Source organism: Pezoporus occidentalis, unplaced genomic scaffold (assembly GCF_034315485.1).
Source record: "Pezoporus occidentalis ecotype Australia unplaced genomic scaffold, CSIRO_AGI_Poc_V1 ctg149, whole genome shotgun sequence".
Classification (NCBI taxonomy): Eukaryota; Metazoa; Chordata; class Aves; order Psittaciformes; family Psittacidae; genus Pezoporus; species Pezoporus occidentalis.
Window position 1 is genome coordinate 1,142,928 of NW_026913305.1, and position 20,862 is coordinate 1,163,789.

At 36.0% G+C, this 20,862-nt stretch overlaps 1 protein-coding gene across 4 annotated transcripts in view; it reads left to right on the plus strand.

The window, feature by feature from the left end:
- The window catches only part of CACNA2D3 (calcium voltage-gated channel auxiliary subunit alpha2delta 3), a 451,679-nt gene that overhangs the window by 355,049 nt on the left and 75,768 nt on the right, over window positions 1-20,862 (plus strand). For all 4 annotated transcript variants that reach the window (XR_009963200.1, XM_062610709.1, XM_062610710.1 and 1 more), the window contains 9 exons: window positions 2,157-2,228; window positions 2,457-2,518; window positions 4,353-4,420; window positions 6,210-6,255; window positions 6,409-6,506; window positions 7,313-7,406; window positions 10,417-10,512; window positions 11,758-11,879; window positions 12,461-12,541. Coding sequence is in view for 3 of the 4 variants with exons in the window: in XM_062610709.1 (XP_062466693.1) it covers window positions 2,157-2,228; window positions 2,457-2,518; window positions 4,353-4,420; window positions 6,210-6,255; window positions 6,409-6,506; window positions 7,313-7,406; window positions 10,417-10,512; window positions 11,758-11,879; window positions 12,461-12,541 (739 nt within the window). In the remaining variant the exon portion in view is untranslated. The remainder of the gene's footprint in view (window positions 1-2,156; window positions 2,229-2,456; window positions 2,519-4,352; window positions 4,421-6,209; window positions 6,256-6,408; window positions 6,507-7,312; window positions 7,407-10,416; window positions 10,513-11,757; window positions 11,880-12,460; window positions 12,542-20,862) is intronic.

The window sequence follows — 20,862 nt, forward strand, 5'->3', positions numbered from 1 at the left end:
GCAAGGAAAAAAAAGAAGAAGAAAAGTAAGACTTTAAATCCCACATGCAGACTTGATCTTAAACACTACTGAGAGTTTAGAGGCCCTTTTTGTAAATCTATGACTTGCCTGAGGCTTGTGGGAGGAATGGGTCTTAGACAACTGCAGGCACCAATAGGAGAAAAATGAAAACCATGTTAAAGATAAATTGAACTGTTCTGTAAATGTTAGAAAGTAGATGGTTAATTAAGACCAGCTCTCCAAGTCCAAAACCACAAAACTTAAAATAGGAAACTATTTCCAGAATTGCTTATTATGTATTGTTAAAAAAAATCTGCAGTAAAATATATGCTTTACTTTATACAGGCCTCCAGCTAAAAATTTTTCTTTTACACTCACTGACAGAAGAGTAGGACTGTTAATTCAAGTCTGGATGCCCTAGAATTAAATTTAAAGAGCTGCAAAGTTTGCAGTTTTTGATAGGTCAGCCACACTCAACTTGTTCATGAGAATAAAACCAGATACTTCACTGCCAAGTTTGGCCGTTCTCTTCATTCCATACTAACTTGGAAAGCCTGCAGAGTGCACTGATACAGCTATCTTCAGTTTTTCATTAAAATCTGACTGAATTGCCCAGTTTGGCAATTGGGCAAGTACTGGAGAACAGGAGATGTTTATTCAGCAAGAACACAATGTCCAAAATTATGTTTAGACAAGCAATAGAAGAGACATAAAAATTTTGTCAATATTATTCTGCATTTTGAATATCCCTGAAGAGGGAGTGTGAATTGATCAGTGATAGTGGAATTTTCATGTGAAAGATTTATAGGTGCTTCTTACCACAAAACGCAAAGGAATTACTTCTTCCATCGAAAAGCATTCAAATAAAATGTTTCCATATATGGGTGGTATGACTGCTACATGGTAACTTTCTTATTTCTTCCCTGGAGTCCTGAACTGGTAAAAAAACAAAATCAAAACACTAAGGCTGAAGATTTCTCAAAACCCATGTCTTTTCATTCTTCCCTTCCAGCCCAGAGACCCTGCTCTCAGACCAGCAGTGTCTGGGTCGTGTGGGATACTGCAAAACAGTTGGGATTTTTTTACTCTTCATCATCCTGGCATGATCAGCTAAGAGAGAGGCTGTGTCAGCTGGTACCCTCTTGGAGGAAGGCTCTTCTTTCCTAGAGAGCAAATGGGTGTGCTGAGGGAAGACTTTTTATAGGTTGTGTGTGAGGGACTTTGCAGCTCAGATCTGTGAGACTGCAGCTCATGTAGAGGCTAGAAAAAAATTACTAAAAAGAGGTGTTTGTGGTAATCTAAAAAGTAACAGACTTAACTTGCAGAGCAGCAGGTAGATCACTGTGTAAAAACCCTTTTTCATTTGTTTTCTGTTTTTTTCCCTAGCTGCTTTGAGGTTTTGGTTTATATGGTAATGAAACCTGGTTTTGAAGGGGATTTAAAAGTCTTTTGAATGAATTGAGAGGGAGTGGTCCAGGCCAATTCTTAAAGCTGTGACTGACCTAGGGCTTCCATTACAGAGGTAATATTTGTCATGTTGAAAGGGCACCTGGACATCAGTGGACAATCCGAGGGAATCACAGAGCGCAAGCTGTGTACTGCTATTGAAACAGGTTACTGATCAAATGGGCTGTCATTCTTTTACTAGTTCTAATTTCTGATGCAGATAGGATGCAATTTAGGATGCAGCCCCATGTAGGGTATCGAGCAGAAGCAGAAGGAATAATGTAGGTTGAGTGGGGGTTTCTCTTTTATGCTTTGTTATTATATGTATAATTGTCAATGTATTTGAACACTGGGCCCTTGTCTAACATCAGCAAAATCCAGTTGGGAACTTAGTCCTTATCTTTCTATGCAGTAACTGCAGAATAGTAGTCAGTTACACTGTTTATCCCTCGTCAAATTCAGATTAGTACACAAAGAGGTATTTTACTATGAGAAATGCTGAAAACTTACCTAAAGTTGTGTGGCAGGAGTCTTGGCATATGCAGTCAATAATAAAATCTGTAAGAGGGTTGTACAGAGTGTAGTGAGGATGAATAAATGAAGAAAACTAAGTGCTGCTTCGGCTAAAAGAGTATACCAGAGAGCTCAGAGTTGAAAGAATTACAGAAAATGCAAATAAAGGAATTGATGTGCATTTCCTTTCATTTCAGCTCCGAAATGCAATGGTCAATCGGAAAACAGGGAAATTCTCAATGGAAGTGAAGAAGACAGTGGATAAAGGGGTACAATGTATAAGATATTATTCCAACTAAGTATAAAGCAAGCAGTTCATTTTTTAAAACAATTTTAAAGATTCCTATAAATATGATTCACTGCAGTATGTTTTTTTCACTCACAGAATGTAAACATTGTCATTTTATCAGTGACTAACCACTTGATCTTTTATACATTTCTGATAGCAAACTAACTTCTTCCTCCCTCCCCTTCTGACTTTCTTGTTCTGAATCTAGAAGCGGGTATTGGTGATGACAAATGACTACTATTATACAGACATCAAGGGTACTCCGTTCAGGTAGAGCTGACCATAATAAATGGGCATTTCATCTGACTCATTGAATTTGCATTTATACAGAACTTGTGAACTCATTGAAAGCTCATCAGCAAAAGTTGACAATGAAATATTCCTGGACAATGCTGAAAATAGCAAGGAAAAGGAGCCTACCAGCATGCTTTTAAGCTTTTCCAGGGATGGAAAGTTTGTGCAAGCTCACACAGTCAAACTCACAGTGTTTGTCATGGCTTACGTTTCATTAAAAAAATATTCAGTTGAGGTTTACATTGAACGAAAGGCTTTTGCAAGTACTTGGAGAGCTATAAATACTATAATCCATTTAAGAAACTACATATTGAGCCCCATTTTGATTTTTTTCCACAACAAAAATGTAATGTAAAATGAGATCGTATTTCACTTCCAATTTGAGGTTTGGATATTTTGTTTCTCTGAACTACCTTCAGTGTATTTGTATAACAAAAACTGAGTAAGTCAGCCATATTATTTTGGCATGCATCTTAGGAGGAAAAAAAATGAAAAGAAAGACAGGAAGTCACTTTTCATATTGCTCATATTTGAATTAAAAATAATCCATTAATAAAAGAACGTTAACTGTACCTTACGCTTAAAGCAGGAAGCTTATAGTTGCAATACTCAACTGAAATTTTCTTCAATGGAACCATTTCACAGAGCTTGAGATACATTACACATAGGCACATTTGTCTGATCTCTAATGCATGTGTTTATTGTTAAAATTCACACACAGGTGGTAAAACTCAGTGAGGTCTCTGGGATTTTTTTATTGTTGTTTGTGCTTTTTTTGTTTGTGTTTTTTTTTTTCTGTGGCAATGTGATTCTTACCCTATTCGATAAACATATATATGGGGCTACATATATGCATACAGTAAGTTCTGATTCTTAGGACAGAAATATAGTAGGAAAACTGTTTTGCTTTTTTCTGTATCTAGTTTTGATGGGTAGGAGTACAGATTCAGGAAGACAGCAGGGCAAGATTTATTAAGATATACATTGTAGTGTCAAAAATGTTTACTGTTCAGCCCATTTCCAGATTGAGCTGTTGATTGCGGCATGTGTACTCTTGGAGTTGATGTCTCTACATGTACTTAAAGTATCAGCCCATGTATTTCCAGTGTTACTGATTATCGGCAGATTCCTAGACCAATATAATCCCTTTGAATGAATGAATGCCAGAAGATACTCTGTGCATTTGTTCAATAAGAAAAGGCATGGGATCCCCTAGCCAATTTATTAAACTTGCATAGTTTAAATGGGAGACTGAAAACCAGACCAAACTGGGTATATAACTGCTGACAATTTATGAAGCTGGAGTTAATGCAAAAAAGTTAAACTAGCTAAAAATGTGAAACACAGAAAAATTAGTCTAAGAGGACTCATGATGTTGTCACATATGAAGTTCTTTTCCTCTCAGTAGCTCCACTGATTCCCATACTTACATTCTTTCTGAAGAGCTTAGTCTGATTTGCAAAAAAATGTCTCCCTCATTGTAAGGCCCTGTTGAAGGCTCAGCTGAAGAAACCTCATGCTGGGTGAACAGCAGTGAGCTGAGAGGAGCTCGTTTATTAGTTTGCCAGAGGATAATGGTTTAGAGCACCTCTAAGCACACGTAAATACAACCAATTGTTACAGGCACATCAGAACTGAAACAGCATTGAAGCAGCCAGTTGAATATATATGATCAGTGAGGGTTTTGAAACAAACAGTTTTAAAGTTAATCACAGTACACTAGCTGGCAATGTTAGAAATTAAAATAGCTCTGAATGTCTGTTACTGTTTGTCTCACAGTTTTCAAGGTCTGCTTTATTTCTCTGCACAGTTTAGGTGTGGCTCTCTCGAGAGGACATGGAAAATATTTCTTCAGAGGGAATGTAACAGTAGAAGAAGGTAAGATACCTACCTTCTCATGTTGCTTACACAGTAGTTTTATTGTTGGTTTGGTAGACCTAAAGCTTGCGTGTTTGTCTGCAGATTATGTAAAGTAATTAGATTTTTTTTTTTTAAATATCTTACTTCATGGGATTTTTTTCCGTCATTTTATTAAGCATAGTCATTGTTCGTAAATCTTCTTTAGATGGGAATCATTTTCTGTCTTCCTCTCTTAGTGTTCCACCAGGTAATCACTCGGGGTCCAATGTTAAGCATTTGTGGTGTTTTCTGAATGAAGCAACCACTAAGAGCACTGTAGTGGTTCTGGCTTTTTTGTTCAGGCTATACATTATAAACTTTTTCAGAGCTGTAACTACTTTGTCTACAGGGATTTACATTTTGCATGTTTATATTAACAGCAGAAGCAGCCAGGGGAAGGACTGTCTGTCTTTATGGTTTTACTTTTTGATAAGTCCACGATTAAAATGACTGGAGGCATCAACTGTGAGTGGTGATAAAGTAGTTTGACAACGAGATCAAAATAAAAGGTTCCTGAGGGTGAAGGAAGAGGCATTTCAGAAGAGAGAAAAATGGGTTAAGAAGTTTTAGCAGTTACTGAGCAAAAAATGTTTCAATAGAGGAATGCTTCCTGATGTTATACTGAAGTCTCCGTTTCTAATTCTGCTTCTTGTTTTGTCAGTGCTGTTAAATAAGACAGTTAATTTCTTCAGGCATTTGTTCCTCAGCTGCATTTTGGGACATGAATATGTTCCTGTACCCAGGAGAGATTTAAAAATAAATGCTTTGAAGTTTGAGTCCCTTGCACAGCAAATACATGTCTAGATAGAAAGAGAGCACAGCAGGAGACTTGGAGCTGCTTATTCTCCAAACTGTTCCAAACGTCCCTTTTACCTGTTTTCTTTCACCAACCATCATCTCAGACAGTCTTGTCTGATGTTTCCTCGTGGGTGCAGCACCAGAAATGTTAACATAGCTGTTATTGGTTCTTTTCTTCCACTCTTCACTGATTCTCTGTCACTGACACCTCACTGTCCTTTCCAAGGGTTCTAATTATAGTTTTAGTTTTGACTCCTCTGCTTTCCTGAATCAGTGTAGCTCTGTCCTTGTTTATTATGTACTCTGGGGGTTAAACCCAGACCCTGCCTTCAAAATCCTGTTTGGTTATTGTCTATTGACAAGTGTTTTAAGAGTTTTAAAAATTGCCAAAGTACATTTTTATTGAGCTATATAATTAATGATATAGTTCTTATTTACAAGTGTTTGCATGACCTGTTAGTACAATAAACCTATTCTGAACAATCCTTTAAGTTGCTGTTTGTGTTCGTGTGCTGTGTAATTAGGTTTTGAGGGAATTATTCTTTTTAAAGACTTTTTTCTTCTAAAGAGAACAACTTTCATGAAATGCGAAGTATGTATTTTAGCATAAAGAACTTTACTAGGCAAATAGAGCAAGGGAGTATGAGTAGGAGACAGTTACCATTGTGTATTTCCTTTGCTCAAGTTTTCTTCTAAACTTCAAATGTATCATATGAGTAATTTGTATGAGTAAAACGTAACAGCACAAAAAAAAAGGTTTTCCTACCTTTTCATTTTTAGATATGATTTAGTTGGCTTTTGCCAGTTTGTTAGACCCTGAAGTGTACTTGAACATAGTTTACTGTGATTTATTATGTTGTGGTAATAATGCACTTTCCAAGAAGTAAGAGTTTATGTTATGGAGTGTATGTAAATAACCATCTGTTACCCAGACTGTTCCCTAAATAACCCCTTATTATTCCTGTTACAGGTTTGCATGATTTAGAACACCCTGATGTATCTTTAGCAGATGAGTGGTAAGCCTTAAACAAAGCATGAAATTTGTGTTTGTTATCCTTCTTGCTTTCATATTGTTTGTGCTTGCTAAGCCAAATTCTTTATGTTCAAAGACAAAGAGAAACCATGCTTATACATATTAACATCTTAATGCTTTGACAACATGTTCACAGGTCCTATTGCAACACTGACTTACATCCTGAACACCGTCAAATGACTCAGCTAGAAGCAATTAAACGCTACCTCACAGGAAAAGAGCCATTGCTCCAATGCAAGTATTTTGTTGAATACACGTGTAGTAGGCTTTACTCCAGCTAAAATGTTGCACTGAACTTCCTACAAAATGCAAAACAACTTAAACAGTGATAAGTTAAGATTGGATTGCTTGGCTGTTGTCACTTTGGAATTTCATTTGGTTTTGAACTCTTTCCAGTGTATCAATAAAGATATTGATGACTGACTTTTCCAGTAAACAATATGCCTGAACCAAGTTTCCAAGTTTCTGTTCAGATGGTGTAGCTATACTGTGCAACATTATCACTCCATCTGTTTTTGTAAGTTTAACATGATTGGTCTGAATCAAGCCTTGGATCATGCTTCTAAAGAATATGCCAAATATTTCACGAGTATTTTGGGGAGAATGTGTATGCAATTAGCATTTCTGAACTGTAAAGCAGAATACCAAACAAACCATCAGACAGATAAGTGTATGTTTTGTCTATTTGCAGAAATGTAGAGCTTCTGTGGCTGTTAGTAGACCTAATTGTTTTAGTTAGTCCTGTCATATACAAATGTGAGCATTAGATAATAAGTACATGAATGCGTTGCATGAAGTAAAGAATTTTTTTTTTTTTTTGTTTTAACCTAAAATTTTTGTCAGTGCACTGAAATGATACAAAAAAAAACTGTATTGTGGTAAAATACTATGTAATATTACATAGTAAATGTTTAATAGCGCACAAATTTTGAATGCATATCACAGATTAAACATAGTACAGTATAAAGAATTATTTACTCATCTAAAAAAGTTCCACTTTATATGCACATATGTTTACTGATTTTAATATATTGTAATAGGTGATAAAGAATTGATCCAGGAAGTGCTGTTTGATGCAGTTGTGAGTGCACCAATTGAAGCTTATTGGACCAGTCTAGCATTAAATAAATCAGAGTAAGCAAGCTTTATGTTGGTCATTATGTGTCATTCATGGCTACATCTTTAATAGTTATGTTTGTGAATGTAAGAAATCCTAATATGAATGAAAATGTTATATTAGCCATCTGATCCTAAATACCACTAATTTTGAGTTCAGTGTTAAGTGTTATGTGTACATAACAATGGTTACTTGTAAGACTACCTGATATAACTAATGAAATTGCATTCTATCTGCGACTTATAGTTTTAAGTATTTCTAACAAGCAGTTTAGAGTAACTGAGAAATATAATGAAAAATTTACCAAATTTGTTGATGGGATTGGTAATTTGTCTCAAAGCAAATTATATATGGAAAAACTTGCACTAGTAAAGTAAATAATATATTTAATTCTTTTGGTTGGTTGGTTGGTTAGTTTGGTTGTTTTCCAGAACTGACTAGAATCTAGGTTCCTGTTACAGATAATCAGGATTAACTCCTCCTTTTTCGAGTTTGCTTTACTTCATTTATTTTATGATGTACGAAGGTGTTAAGTAACAAAATGTGAGATATATTAGAGAAAACAAGTGTTGAGATTAGTAGCTTGCATGAAGTAATGTGGTTGAAGGGCAATTCTGGGGAGTATCCTTATTATATTTTGCTAAATTTGAACAATTTTAAAGTTGAATGAAAATATATATTGCTGTGAAGCACATACTCATATTGAAAGAGTAAAATCAATGTGATAAGGTCTGAGTCATCAAACTAAGGATTAGCCACTCTCCACTTAGAAGATAAAGAAATTGTTGCATGCTAATATGTTGTAGACATTGCTGAATTTATATAGAGGTTTAAGGATTCTTTGAATCCTCCTGCACAATGAAATAACAGATGCAGTAAACACAAGGAACACAGCTGTGGAGAGATGCTGATAGGAGACTTTTGATCCCCTTTCATGTTTTGACTTACATAAATGAGACAGGACATTTTTTGAAGAATGAAGTATGAGACAGCAAGATGGCCAAGACTATGGTCCCGGTAATATGCCTGAAGTTCTTGTACCCATACAAGAACTAGTTTTAAAGTAGCTAGTTTGGTACTGACAAAACACAGTAAGAGCTGCGCCTGAGCTATGTGCCACTTTTTTTTCATAAGGTCTAGAGGCTAAAGACTATCCTGATGGCAGCTACATTGATTTAAATCTAGCTTACTTTTTGCTTTCTTGAGCAATGGTCATACCTAATATAATATAACCCCTATTTTCAAGGAGGGGAAAATGGATGACATGGGGAATTACAGAGCAGTCAGTCTCACCTCCGTGCCTGGCAAAATCTTGGAGCAGATTCTCCTGGAAGGCATGCTAAGGCACATGAAAATCAACAGGGTGCTTGGTGACAGCCAGCAGGGCTTCCCTGAGGGGAAATCCTGCCTGACCTATTTGGTGGCCTTCTATGATGGGGCTACAGAACTGATGGAGCAGTTGATGTCATCTACCTGGACTTGTGCAAAGCGTTCGACACTGTCCCACACGACATCCTTGTCTCTAAATTGGAGAGACATCAATTTGATGGATGGACCACTTGGTGGATAAAGAACTGGCTGGATGGCCACATGCAGAGTTGTGGTCAATGGCTCAATGTCTGGCTGGAGACCAGTAACAAGTGCTGTCCCTCAGGGATCGATCTTGTTCAACATCTTTGTCACTGACATGGACCATGGGATTGAGTGTGCCCTCAGCAAGTTTTCCGATGACACCAAGCTGTGTGGTTCGGTTGATACCATGGAGGGAAGGAATGCCATCCAGAGGGACCTTGACACGCTTGTGAGGTGGGCTGATGCCAACCTCATGAAGTTTAACCATGCCAAGTGCAAGGTCCTACACCTGGGTCGGAGCAATCCCAGGCACAGCTACAGGTTGGGCAGAGAAGAGATTCAGAGCAGCCCTGTGGAGAAGGACTTGGGGGTGTTGGTTGATGAGAAAATGAACATGAGCCAGCTTCAGTGTGCGCTTGCAGCCCAGAAAGCCAACCATATCCCGGGCTGCATCAAAAGGAGAGTGACCAGCAGGTCAAAGGAGGTGATCCTGCCCCTTTACTCTGCTCTTGTGAGACCTCACCTGGAGTATTGTGTGCAGTTCTGGTGTCCTCAACATAAAAAGGACATGGAACTGTTGGAACAAGTCCAGAGGAGGGCCACGAGGCTGATCAGGGGACTGGAGCACCTCCTGTATGAATACAGGCTGAGAAAGTTGGGGCTGTTGAGCCTGGAGAAGAGAAGGCTGCATGGAGACCTCATAGCAGCCTTCCAGTATCTGAAGGGGCCCTATAGGGATGGTGGGGATGGACTGTTCATTAGGGAATGTAGTGACAGGACAAGGGGTAATGGATTAAAACTTAAACAGGGGAAGTTTAGGTTGAATATAAGGAAGAAGTTCTTTCCTGTTAGGGTGCTGAGGCACTGGAATGGGTTGCCCAGGGAGGTTGTGAATGCTCCATCCCTGGTGGTGTTCAAAGCCAGGTTGGACAGAGCCTTGGGTGACATGGTTTAATGAGAGGTGTCCCTGCCTGTGGTGGTGGAGGCTGGAACTAGATGATCTTAAGGTCCTTTCCAACCCTAACTATTCTGTGATTCTATGACTTGAATAATATATGTATGACAGAAGTATTGAATGTACTGGGAGCAAGATCTGGAATTCCAGCCCATCTTAAGTCCCTGGTTGCCAGTGATTATTAAATAGTTGGTACATAGCTATGCCACACATTTTTATTCTATGACTTCCATATAAGTTTCTCCTCATGAATCCTACCTACCAAATTTACTGTCTTTCACTTTATAGTGACTCTTGGTATATATAGCATTTCTACATTGTATGTTTTCCAGAAACCACGAGTTTAACTTAAACCCCAGCATTTAAAAAAAAAAAAAAAAATGTTTAAAGATTAGTCTCTCTCAAAATGTGTACACTTGTACTCTCTGTTAACAGTAATATAGCTTTATCTGTTTACTGTCTAGAAACATCATCTTTGCTTCTGTTCTGCTATATTTCAGGAACTCTGACAAGGGAGTGGAAGTTGCCTTCCTTGGAACACGGACTGGACTATCTCGTATCAACCTGTTTGTGGGTCCAGAGCAGCTTACTAATCAGTAAGTAACAAAGCTGTATTTGGCAGCAGTAGGAGAAAAGAAGGAAAATGTTCAGTTTTAGGAAGCCCATTTACTGTTTTTCCAGGGTTTTACACTGGCATACTGAAATACATAGAACCAGTTTGAAAGATGTTATGGGATCCCTTAGATTCTTTCTTCAGCTGGAACAGTTGGAACAATGAGCTGTTTTACACCTGTAGCCCATACATTTACTCTCTGCCTAGTCCCTTAGGGTTTGCATCATATCTTTATTCTTCAGAGCAGAGTTATTAATATGCTACATCTGCAGATGAGGATCACTTTTTTTTCTTTCAATTTTATTATCCCATCTGTAGGCTTTTTCAGGAATTTTGCATCATTGTTATGAAAATCTTTTTGGTGTTGAAATAAAACCAAGTCACAGTAGAGGATATGGTGAAGCTAATCAGGAGATCTCACCATTCAGGAGTTTCCAATTTTGCTGGGAGAAGATGTAATCTAGTTGGAGGTACAGGTTTTTTAAAATGGAGATTAATAAAATAAGGTCCCATAATTAATGACTTTTCCAGGCACCAGTTTGATAGTGTCAGGCAAATCTATATGCATCATGAATGCAGAAGAAAATCTGTACTTGATGTTTATGATAAACTAGGTGTATTGAATATAAATTTATATGTGCTTATCAGATCACAAGGAACTGTTGTAGCCTGAGTAGCCTGACAGGTGAAATCAACAGCACAGCAATTTGTTACTGTCAGACAGGAAACTAGAGCAACAGTGTGGAGACCATACTCTTTTCACTAATGCAAACTTTCAATTGCAGATTATTTGGAAATTAGGTTGTTAAATTACTTTGTTTCATTGCGTAAGAGTGAATGCCAGTGGCAACGAACTACCAAATCTCCAGTGCCTTTTCCACTTTGTAAAGTTCCTAGTTCTTACACTGTGCTCAGAGAAAAAGACTTTTTAGACTAAGCATTTTTATTTGTACACATCAATAGAAATGTTTTTAGTGGTACTTAGAGGCGCTATTTTCTTACTACTTTTTCCATCTTTCACAACAAAAGCAATTGCAAGTGTCACAAATAATTATTAGGGGCTAAAATTAACCCTTTTGTTGAACAAACAGTATTAGAGAAATTGGCACAAACCATTGTTTTTCCTAAAATATTGCATTTTGTTTTTTTCTTGTCTTCCAAAGATAGAAATTACTTTGTGCCATACAACAAACAATAAGTATTTTCTTTCTCTCTCTTCCTTCTCAAGAGATTTCCTGACAGCTGAAGATAAGGAGAACATTTTTAATGCTGACCATTTTCCACTTTGGTACAGAAGAGCCGCTGAGCAAATACCTGGGAGCTTTGTCTATTCAATCCCATTTAGTACAGGTCTATAATTTTCTCATTCTCTTAATGTTGAGCAATATATGGTGCTGAAAGGATTCCAAATATGTCAGTACTGAGTGGGCTCTGCAGCTAATCTCAAATGTTAATCTAAAATATGCATTGAAATTTACATCTAATTTACCAGTCCTTCGACCGGGTACATCTTTTACAGGGCTCCAAGTGAAACCCCAAGATGTGTTGTAACAGTTTTCATTTATTATTTGCACTAGTGGAATTTACAGATTAGTGTTTTAAGCAATACAAGTCCAGCAGAGCAAGCATCCACATTAATGAGAAGCCCAACCCTGGCTGCCAATTTTGTTGTCACCTTTTTTGCCACATGTAGCAGGCAAGGCAAAAATTGATTACTCATTTCAGTGCTTTAGGCTTGTTGTTGGGATGCTGGGAAATTTTGAAATGGCAGTGCCTGTATGTTTTGTGCATAGATAAAACACGATGTTGGCTTTCTAATATTCTGAACATTAAATCCTCATGGTCTGTTATTTCAAACAAGTGGGGGGGGGAATCTCAATTTCCTCATTCTGAAATATCTTCTTTCATTTTTTTTTTAATGCACGCTACAGAAACCGCAAACAAAAGCAATGTAGTGACAGCCAGTACTGCTGTTCAACTTCTGGATGACAGAAAATCTCCAGTTGTTGCAGGTAAAATTGTTGTAATTTGTTCAGTTTTTTAAAGCAGTTTATGAGTTCACTACTTTCTCTTTTGGGTTAGCAGGAATTTAATATAGGAATACCATCTTTAAAGAAGAGAAGAGAAGGAAAAGATGCAATTGTACCTTTAAGATATAATTGAATGACTTAGTGTAGAGAACACTTAATGCCTCTTCTCCCTAAGACTATCCGAGCTCCCTATGAGCTATGGAGTTTGTCATAATGGAAAGAAACACTATCAATGAAGCATTTTTAGTAGACACAATTTTAGTATCATCATAAATCAAAATATATTATGCTAAGGAAAAAGAAATACAAGGAAGAACTATCTGGTGTGTAAATGCTCCACACACTCTTCAGGTGTAAAGATCCTGGCCTATAACAAGTGATACAAAGCAGTCATTTGTGTAGATCATCAGAGCTGTGATTTGATCAGAGCATATAAATTGAATAACAAAGCTCTACAGTCTACCAGCCAAGAGTGTAACAGTACCTGAAGACTAAAAAGTGAAGTTTGACAACTACAGATTAGAGATAAAACATACAGATGAAATGAGAAAATAAAAATAAGTAATTTTTAAGTTCTCACTCAAGACCAAATGCTTTTCTGACCAGTTTTCTCTAGTACCCAATGGTTACTGATTTTGAAGAAAGAATTAATTTAGACAAGTCTTATGGTTTATTATGCCAGAAACCAGCCCTCTTATTTCAAGGAAAATTAGATACCTACCACACAAAGCAAGAACCATCCTATTTTAAATCATAAATATGATTTAAAGGACAGTAAGATACAGTGAATACTGAAAGAGCACGAATGTGCCAGATAACTGGGAAATCTCTAACCTGTTTTCTCAAACACAGAATATCTCCACTGATAATAGTAGGTTTCATAGGGTCAGTGGGAAAGCACCCTCTGACTCCAGTTTACATGAATGCATTCTTCACAACTTACTGATCTCTTTTGTGAGATAACAGGAAATCTTAATTATGACTTTATACTCCTATTAAGCATAAAACATTTATAAACTAATGATAATGCAGATTATCTGAAAATTGCTGAAGAAGTAATTAAGAGATATTGCTGTACAATGAAGAAGGTTGATATTTCTAGAATGCTCCATCATTTGGAGTCAGTAAAAGGCTTATTGTGCAGTTTGCCATCATCTGTAAGTGTGTAGGGTTACTAGGCATCCTATTTTTTGGGGGGTTTACTCAGTACTGTTTGTAATTTAGCATTGACTCCAAGGAGGTATTGCACGTAACCAACTCTAATACTGTGTCAACAATTTTATTTTTTTTAATAGTAATTGTAAATGAGAGAGGCAGATGTTACTTCCTTTTCCCCAGTAATTTTGTTGAATATTGAACATTCAAAATTACTTGGGTGCCATACTTTCTATCTAAAATAAAGACAGGGTCTTCAATGATTTTTAATACCAAAGCACATAAAAGATATTCATGATACCTGTAAATGTATATTGCCATGAAAATTATGAGCAGTGTATTTGCACTGAAGCACATAAGTTTGTTTTGGTTTTGTTTTTTTACTTCTGTAAACTTCAGAAACTGTGTGCTGGAAACATTTTTTCAGTATGAAGCCTTTTAAAGAATTTGCTTTGAATAATTTTCCCCTGCCCTCTTGTATGGTTGCAAGCTTTCTGTTTGTCAGTTGGTTTCTATTTTTTTTTGGGTGGGAGAAGCCTCTTAGGACCTGTACAAACCATTTTCCATGAAAGTATCACTCAGCCAGCTGCAGCCGTGCAGAGACAAACAAGTATGTGCATTGTTCTTGTCCTTTTAAATGCAACTTGTCAGTTCTACCTTTTCCATCAGAACATTTTCAATAAAGTGCCCAGCGTCTAGTTAATTTTTTAGGCTTTATGATAAGGTTGGCAGCATTCTGTTTTAAACAAGATGGATTTGGAGGCAGAAACTGGAGCAGTGGTAAATGAGAGAATTAGTTAATATATGGGTATCTGGATAAGTGAGGCGTAGGATTTGTATATGTTACATACTTGTTTTATTTCCATTCTTTTGGGGGGTGGGGAAAGGTGATGGTTTCATCATTATGATTTTCTTTAAAATAATTTTTAAAGATGGTGCTCACCAAGACAGTTCTGGCAAGAGATGGGGACAGAAGCGAATGAAAGTCATCATGGATTAAAGCAGGCTCTAAAAAATGAAAAATGTTTCTTTCTTGAGATTTTTGAGTGTCGAGAGAGTACGTGAACCTTCATATACGTACTTCCTTATAGATGCATTTTGGCTCAAAAGCTAGAGTACAATATAGGACCTTAAGAGACTTTTGTGTTGAAAGAGGCCATTGCTGTTCACAGGAAACAGAAAATTAGACCCATAGACGTTTAATTAAAGATAACAGAACTGACACAATCTTCTTGGGTCAAAAATTTCTTAACACAGAAGAAAATGCCTGATGAAAATTGTCAAGACTTCTTAGCTTTTATTCATAGGACAAGCAGAACCTGGAATTTCCAGCCTTATTGAAAAAAGTCCATAGCAGTGCTTAGTAAAATGCTCTGGACGCCTAATCAGAAGAATGAAGGATTAAATCATACAAAGGCACCGTCTTCAGTCTCACATTCATTTGAAATTTAGAGGTTGCAGGAGATGAGGAGAAATATTCCATTTTTGTTTAATAACAACAAAAAAAAATGCTTATCTCTTTAGAAATTAAGTACAATTTTTCCTTAATTCTTTTATGCCTACTTTTGTGCCACTGTACACATGTATGGTTGAGGTTGGAAGTGGAATTTTGTGATTATCTAATCCAATCCCTGTGGACTAGATCTGGAGCAGAATATTGAGCTAGGGCAGGCTACCCAGAACTGTGTCCAGGCAGGTCTTGAATTTCTCCACAGATGGAGAAGCTGCATTCTTTCTGGGAAACCTCTTCCAGGGTTTTACCTCACCTATGGTAAAGTCTTTTCTCTTCGTTTTGAAACCACTTCTGTGTTGTGAAGAAGTATGCAAATTTGTAACAGAAGACCATGAAATGTGCCTGCATTTGTAGTAATGCAGGACGTAGAGCAAAGGTGATACCATGTGAATATGAGTCATTCTAAAGATTAATAAGATTACCGACTATCTGTATATCACAGTCTTTTCATTTTAAAAAAAGACTACGCGGTCAGTTGCAAAGGACCTAAGTACATGCATTTGAAAAATAAGCCTATAAAAAGATAGACTACTCCAAAACCTAGTTTGAATGTCATCAGCATATTCTTTCTACAATAGAAAATTGTTTAAAATTATCAGATATAGCTAGATATGCTAATTAGATAGTAAAAACGGGGGGTGGGGGTGTGTTACTACTATTGTCACCTATCGATGAAAATGTAGAATTGCAAAGACATTTGTTTCTATTGTACCAAAGTATAAAGAATATCTAAATAAGTTATATATTTGTTTTCTACCAAAATATTTTATATATAATCAGTTTTGTGTTGGACTTCCTATTTAGCAAAGTTGAAATTAAGACGCAGAAAACACTCAGCAGGTCCTCCCTGCACAGATGCTTTTCTGTGGTCTCTCAATCAAAATCAAGTAATATTTTAATTCACTCATTTTAAAAACATAAAAAACTTTACCAATAGAGTGAGACCTGTAGTTTATGACGAGAAGAACATTCTCATTGCTCTATGTCAATTTAGCTGGAATAGTAGATTAACTCAACCTTAGTGTAGCTAAATAAGAGAGAAATGAAAATACTCCAGTAATCTGAATATTTCTCTTATTCAGCATGATTCTGGAAAGAAAAGAAATCCATGTTGTTCTTATGTAAGGGCATCTTTACAATAATTTTCTCTCAAAGAAGAGTGATTGCCTAGGATGTGCAGTCAAGTGTTAACATAGTTCTGTGAATTTACCCTCATTCTTTTCTGCTGAAGCTACATAAAAAGAATGATTTCAGTAATTCCTGTTTGGACAGAAGAGAAAAATCAGTACAGAAGGAACTCTGTTTTTTTTCACAGTTGTGAGCTTCTTGATTGGTGTTTTTGTTTTTCTTCTGTGTATTAAGCATTCCTCATACAGATGGCCTGAAGATCAGATGCTTGCAGAATCTTTTGTGGCAAAGGTTACCAAGAAGTCTATAGCTCTTGTAAGATTATTGCACCAATAAGGATAAGATTCTAGCATTCATGAACATGTTGAATAACCTACTTTTTATGTAGTCCTTTCAACAGAATAGATTTACTGTTAATTTCAGAATGATTAAGGTTGGCTGCTTTTTTGTCACAGCCATTATATTCTGCTGCCAAGCAGTAAAAGCTGAAAAGCAAATGGGAGATACCTTTCTACCATCCATGATTCCTATCTTTATATAGTGTCTTTTCTTTATATAGGTATGTGACACTGAAGATTCCAGGGACTATGTTCTTGAATGTATGGCAGGTGTATTTAATTCCATAGTAGATGGTGCTATAACACAAGGTCATGACAAGTGTAAGTTAGTCCCTGTTATCTGCCACACAGCAATGCTGAAAGACTTGTTTCTCATGTAAAAAATTTATTGGAAAGAAACCTGTCCACATGGCTTAGCAGAATAAAAAAAAAAGCACCAGCTATTGATTTCTGCTAAAACTGCAGCGCATGCATGTTATTGTATGTGGATTTTATTTACATTTAAATATACACTAAAATATATATTTAAAATACATTAAGCAGAGTTTTGTAGTCAGATAGAGGTGTAACTGAATCTGAAGGCAGCTTAACTCTGACTCTTCTAGTGACTGACAGTTTGATTTTAAATGCTTTCACTGAAAATCCTTATGTAAACAAGGAATATTATGTTTTATACTGACAAACAAATTGTTCCAAGTAAAGCCAGGATCCAGTATTTAACTTTATATATATATAGAAACACACATATATGTACATATGTGTGCATTGTTTACATGTGACCTCAAAAATCCATTCAGGTTTTGAGGGTTTTTTTTTAATGAATTCAAGTGGAGCTTGCATGCACATTTCTCTTTAAACAAGATCCCAGAAAATGCTTTGAAAGACTGACTCCCAATAATTTAATAAAAATTATTTTGAACTACTGATATTGTTACAATAGCCCATAGAGTAAATATATCTGCTTTGTGCTTCTTTTTTTTTTTATTTATTTTTTCTTATGTGCATTGTTTTGGTATTACTGCATTATTAAAAAGATTTAAGAAAATGTCACTGTCATATACAAACCTTAAAATTTATGATACCATGTATAAAATTGCATTTTAGTATGAAGGCCTAAGGGAAAATGAATATGTCATCATAATGATACACCAACCAAATTTTTGAGGCATTCTAAAATAGATCTTTTCCTTGTCAGGCAAGACAGTGATTTGCTTAATCTTTATTCCACATTATAAGCCACAGAAGATTATATTCAGTAGTAGTGTTTAGTAAATCCCTCAAAATGCTTTTCATGCGTTGGTGGAAAACCACTGGTTTATGTTTTTTCCAGAATTTTTTGTTAATTTTGAATATTATCTTTGTATTTATATATCTAATATTAGCATGTAGATTAATGTTTTCAGTTTCAGGAAAATGAAATGTGTATTTGTGCAGTCTGACATTAAACAACTCACAGACTTAGGTTAAGAGCCATGACTTGGGAAATACGGTTTGTTAGGTAATGCACAGAGAGAGGTAAGCTCCTCCACAGGATGCTTCAGAGCATGTGGCAAAATCCTGCCTTTCTCCATTGGCTGAACAGGGAATCTGAAGTTAGAAGGCGTATTCACAACCATTCCCACATTTTTATTCCTTTGTATTTGTTCGCAATTAATTTTATCACAGAGAATTAGGAGGTGGAATAATTGAATAACAGGGCTTTTTAAGGTGGTACTCAGCTAGTGTTGGCTTGAAAATTCAACCCCTATTTATCTAATTCTTGGGCTTTCCTCCCAGCTTGTTCTCAGAGAATCTGGGGCTCTGAAGGCTGAATTATAACAGTATCCCAACCTGTATGGTATTAACATGTGTAGTAAATTGCATAGAGCATCTTTGCTCTTTGCTTCTGCACTTCTGCTTTTTCTTTGGAATCTTTTGTTTGCTTGTCTGGGTTTTAGTACTATGTAATTTGGTCGGGGGAAGATCCTTGTGATCTAGTAGCAATCAGATTCTAGGTATGTTTTGCAGAACAAGGCAGCAGGATAAACTGTCAGGTGCTTTTGAAAACTTGTGCAAGTATGAAGCTGGAATCATGTAGTGTATGAATACATTAATACTAGTTTAAGTACGGTAGATAAACTAATTTGTTTTCTTACCAGTAGACCGTATTTCCAAATATTAACAGTTACGAAGTATGTAGTCATTGGTTGTTTATTATGGGCTTTTAATTTGTACTCCTTCTCCCCTGTTGTGGCTTACTGCCACATCCAAATGATTGATCTTGCTGCATATCTCATCTGGGTTACATATAGTCACATTTCAGGTAATAGAAACCCTGGAAGTGCCAAGACTCTTTTATGGTTATTTTTACTATGCCACTTTCAGCCAAGTTGAAAAATCAAAGTTGTAGAAATAGGCATACTTTCTGGATGCTTAACTAAAGCTTGCCACCTTTATATTCTGGCCAGCAAAAAGAGATGGTTATTAGTAGGCGACAGTTGTTTGGGTTTTTTTTGTTAATATTGTTAATGATAGGTAAGCTATGTATAATGTCACTAAATGTTCTACTTTGATATATAAGAAGAGGGATCCTGATTTTGTTTGGACGTTTTATAACTAAGGAATAATGAAGCTGAATTCTGATAGATGTTTTGCAAGCTTGGAGTGGAAAGTCGCATGGCAAGCTCGTTAGTATGTTTCAGTTTAGCTTTGTTTCTTTTAATATAGATTCTAAAGATATTTTCTGCAAAGAATATTGTCATATTGTAATTTTTAATCTCTGTTCTAAACCAAAATTTTAGAAAACCTCTTTGTCTGAAAACAAACTATTATTTTGTCTCTGTATAAAACACAGGAACATAACAATATGTCTACTTTCTCTGTCTTTGTAAAAACCTTGCAGAGTAGTGTGTCCTGAGATTTTGTTGACTTTGAGAGGAAAAGTGTTTTTCAGAGAGACTAGGAAAAAATACTGTGTTCACTATAATACCTCTCACAAGATTGCTGGTAAAACAACAAAGCTTTCTCAGGAACCTTTATCTGAAAAATAAATCTGTGCAGACAACTTATTTCAGCAGCAGATGTCCATTGCTAAGCTTTACAAATTAAGGGCAGATTTGTGGGGAATCCGTAGATCTCCGGTCTTCCACTTGTTGTAGTCAATAATTGTTTTGGACAATAAATTGTGCCTTTTATCTCTGTTTTTCAGTAGCTGAACATTCTGTTTACTGAAAAAGAAATAATATTACACTTATTTAGTAATTGAATCAATACTTTTCTTTGTTGAATGTCTGCTATTAACTTATCATCATAAATAACTGAATTTGTTAATTGCAAACACATTTGGAAATCTTGTATATACTTATGTAACCCTTAAATAAAGATTTATCTGGATTTTTTGTTAGGATTTTTTTTTTTTCTTTAACAAACAGCAAGTTAAAAAGTATAAATCAGATTTTTCATGGATTGGTTTGCTCTACTCCCATAGCAAAGTGAACTAATGGAAGTATGAGATATTTTACTTTCTGGCAGAACTCCGTTTTACTGCATAAAAATCCCCAAAGAATCTTAAATGTGACTAGGAAGGAGTTTCTTTAAATATTGTTGTGCCCTTGATTGCCTCTTCTTCACTTTTTTTTTTCTTTTCTTTAATGGTCTTACTGTATGGAAAGCCTGTACGTCTGTATTGATAGAACTTGTTTTTAAGGACTTAGAAGATTCTCGGCTTGTTCCAGACTAGGAAATATCAATTCAGTTCTCGTTTTTCCTTTGCTTGAAGATATCAGAAGTGGGAACTTGTTTGCATTGCTGTATCCAAGCTTATTAGAGACACTGTGGGTGAAATCCTTCTGGAGGTCAGAGGTTTATTAGCTTTCATCTTGGGATATACAGTTTGGGTACAAGTGTGCTTATTTTAGGTTGTTACCATTAGAAAAGCACTGATCTGGTGTGGCTCGGAACTCATTATTTGGCCTATGGGCAATAAGATCCTATCCTGTATTACTTCAGTCTTCTCTATCTGAAAAACTATTCCATTTATTGCAATAACATTTTACAAAGCAAAATATAAAGTGTAGAAAATGTAGATTTACACACTCAAATGACTTAGCTCTCAAAACAGGCTATTCATTAAGCTTTACTGAATATTTAAAAGAAAAAAGCAAACTTGTTTCTGAGATACATTGTCAAGA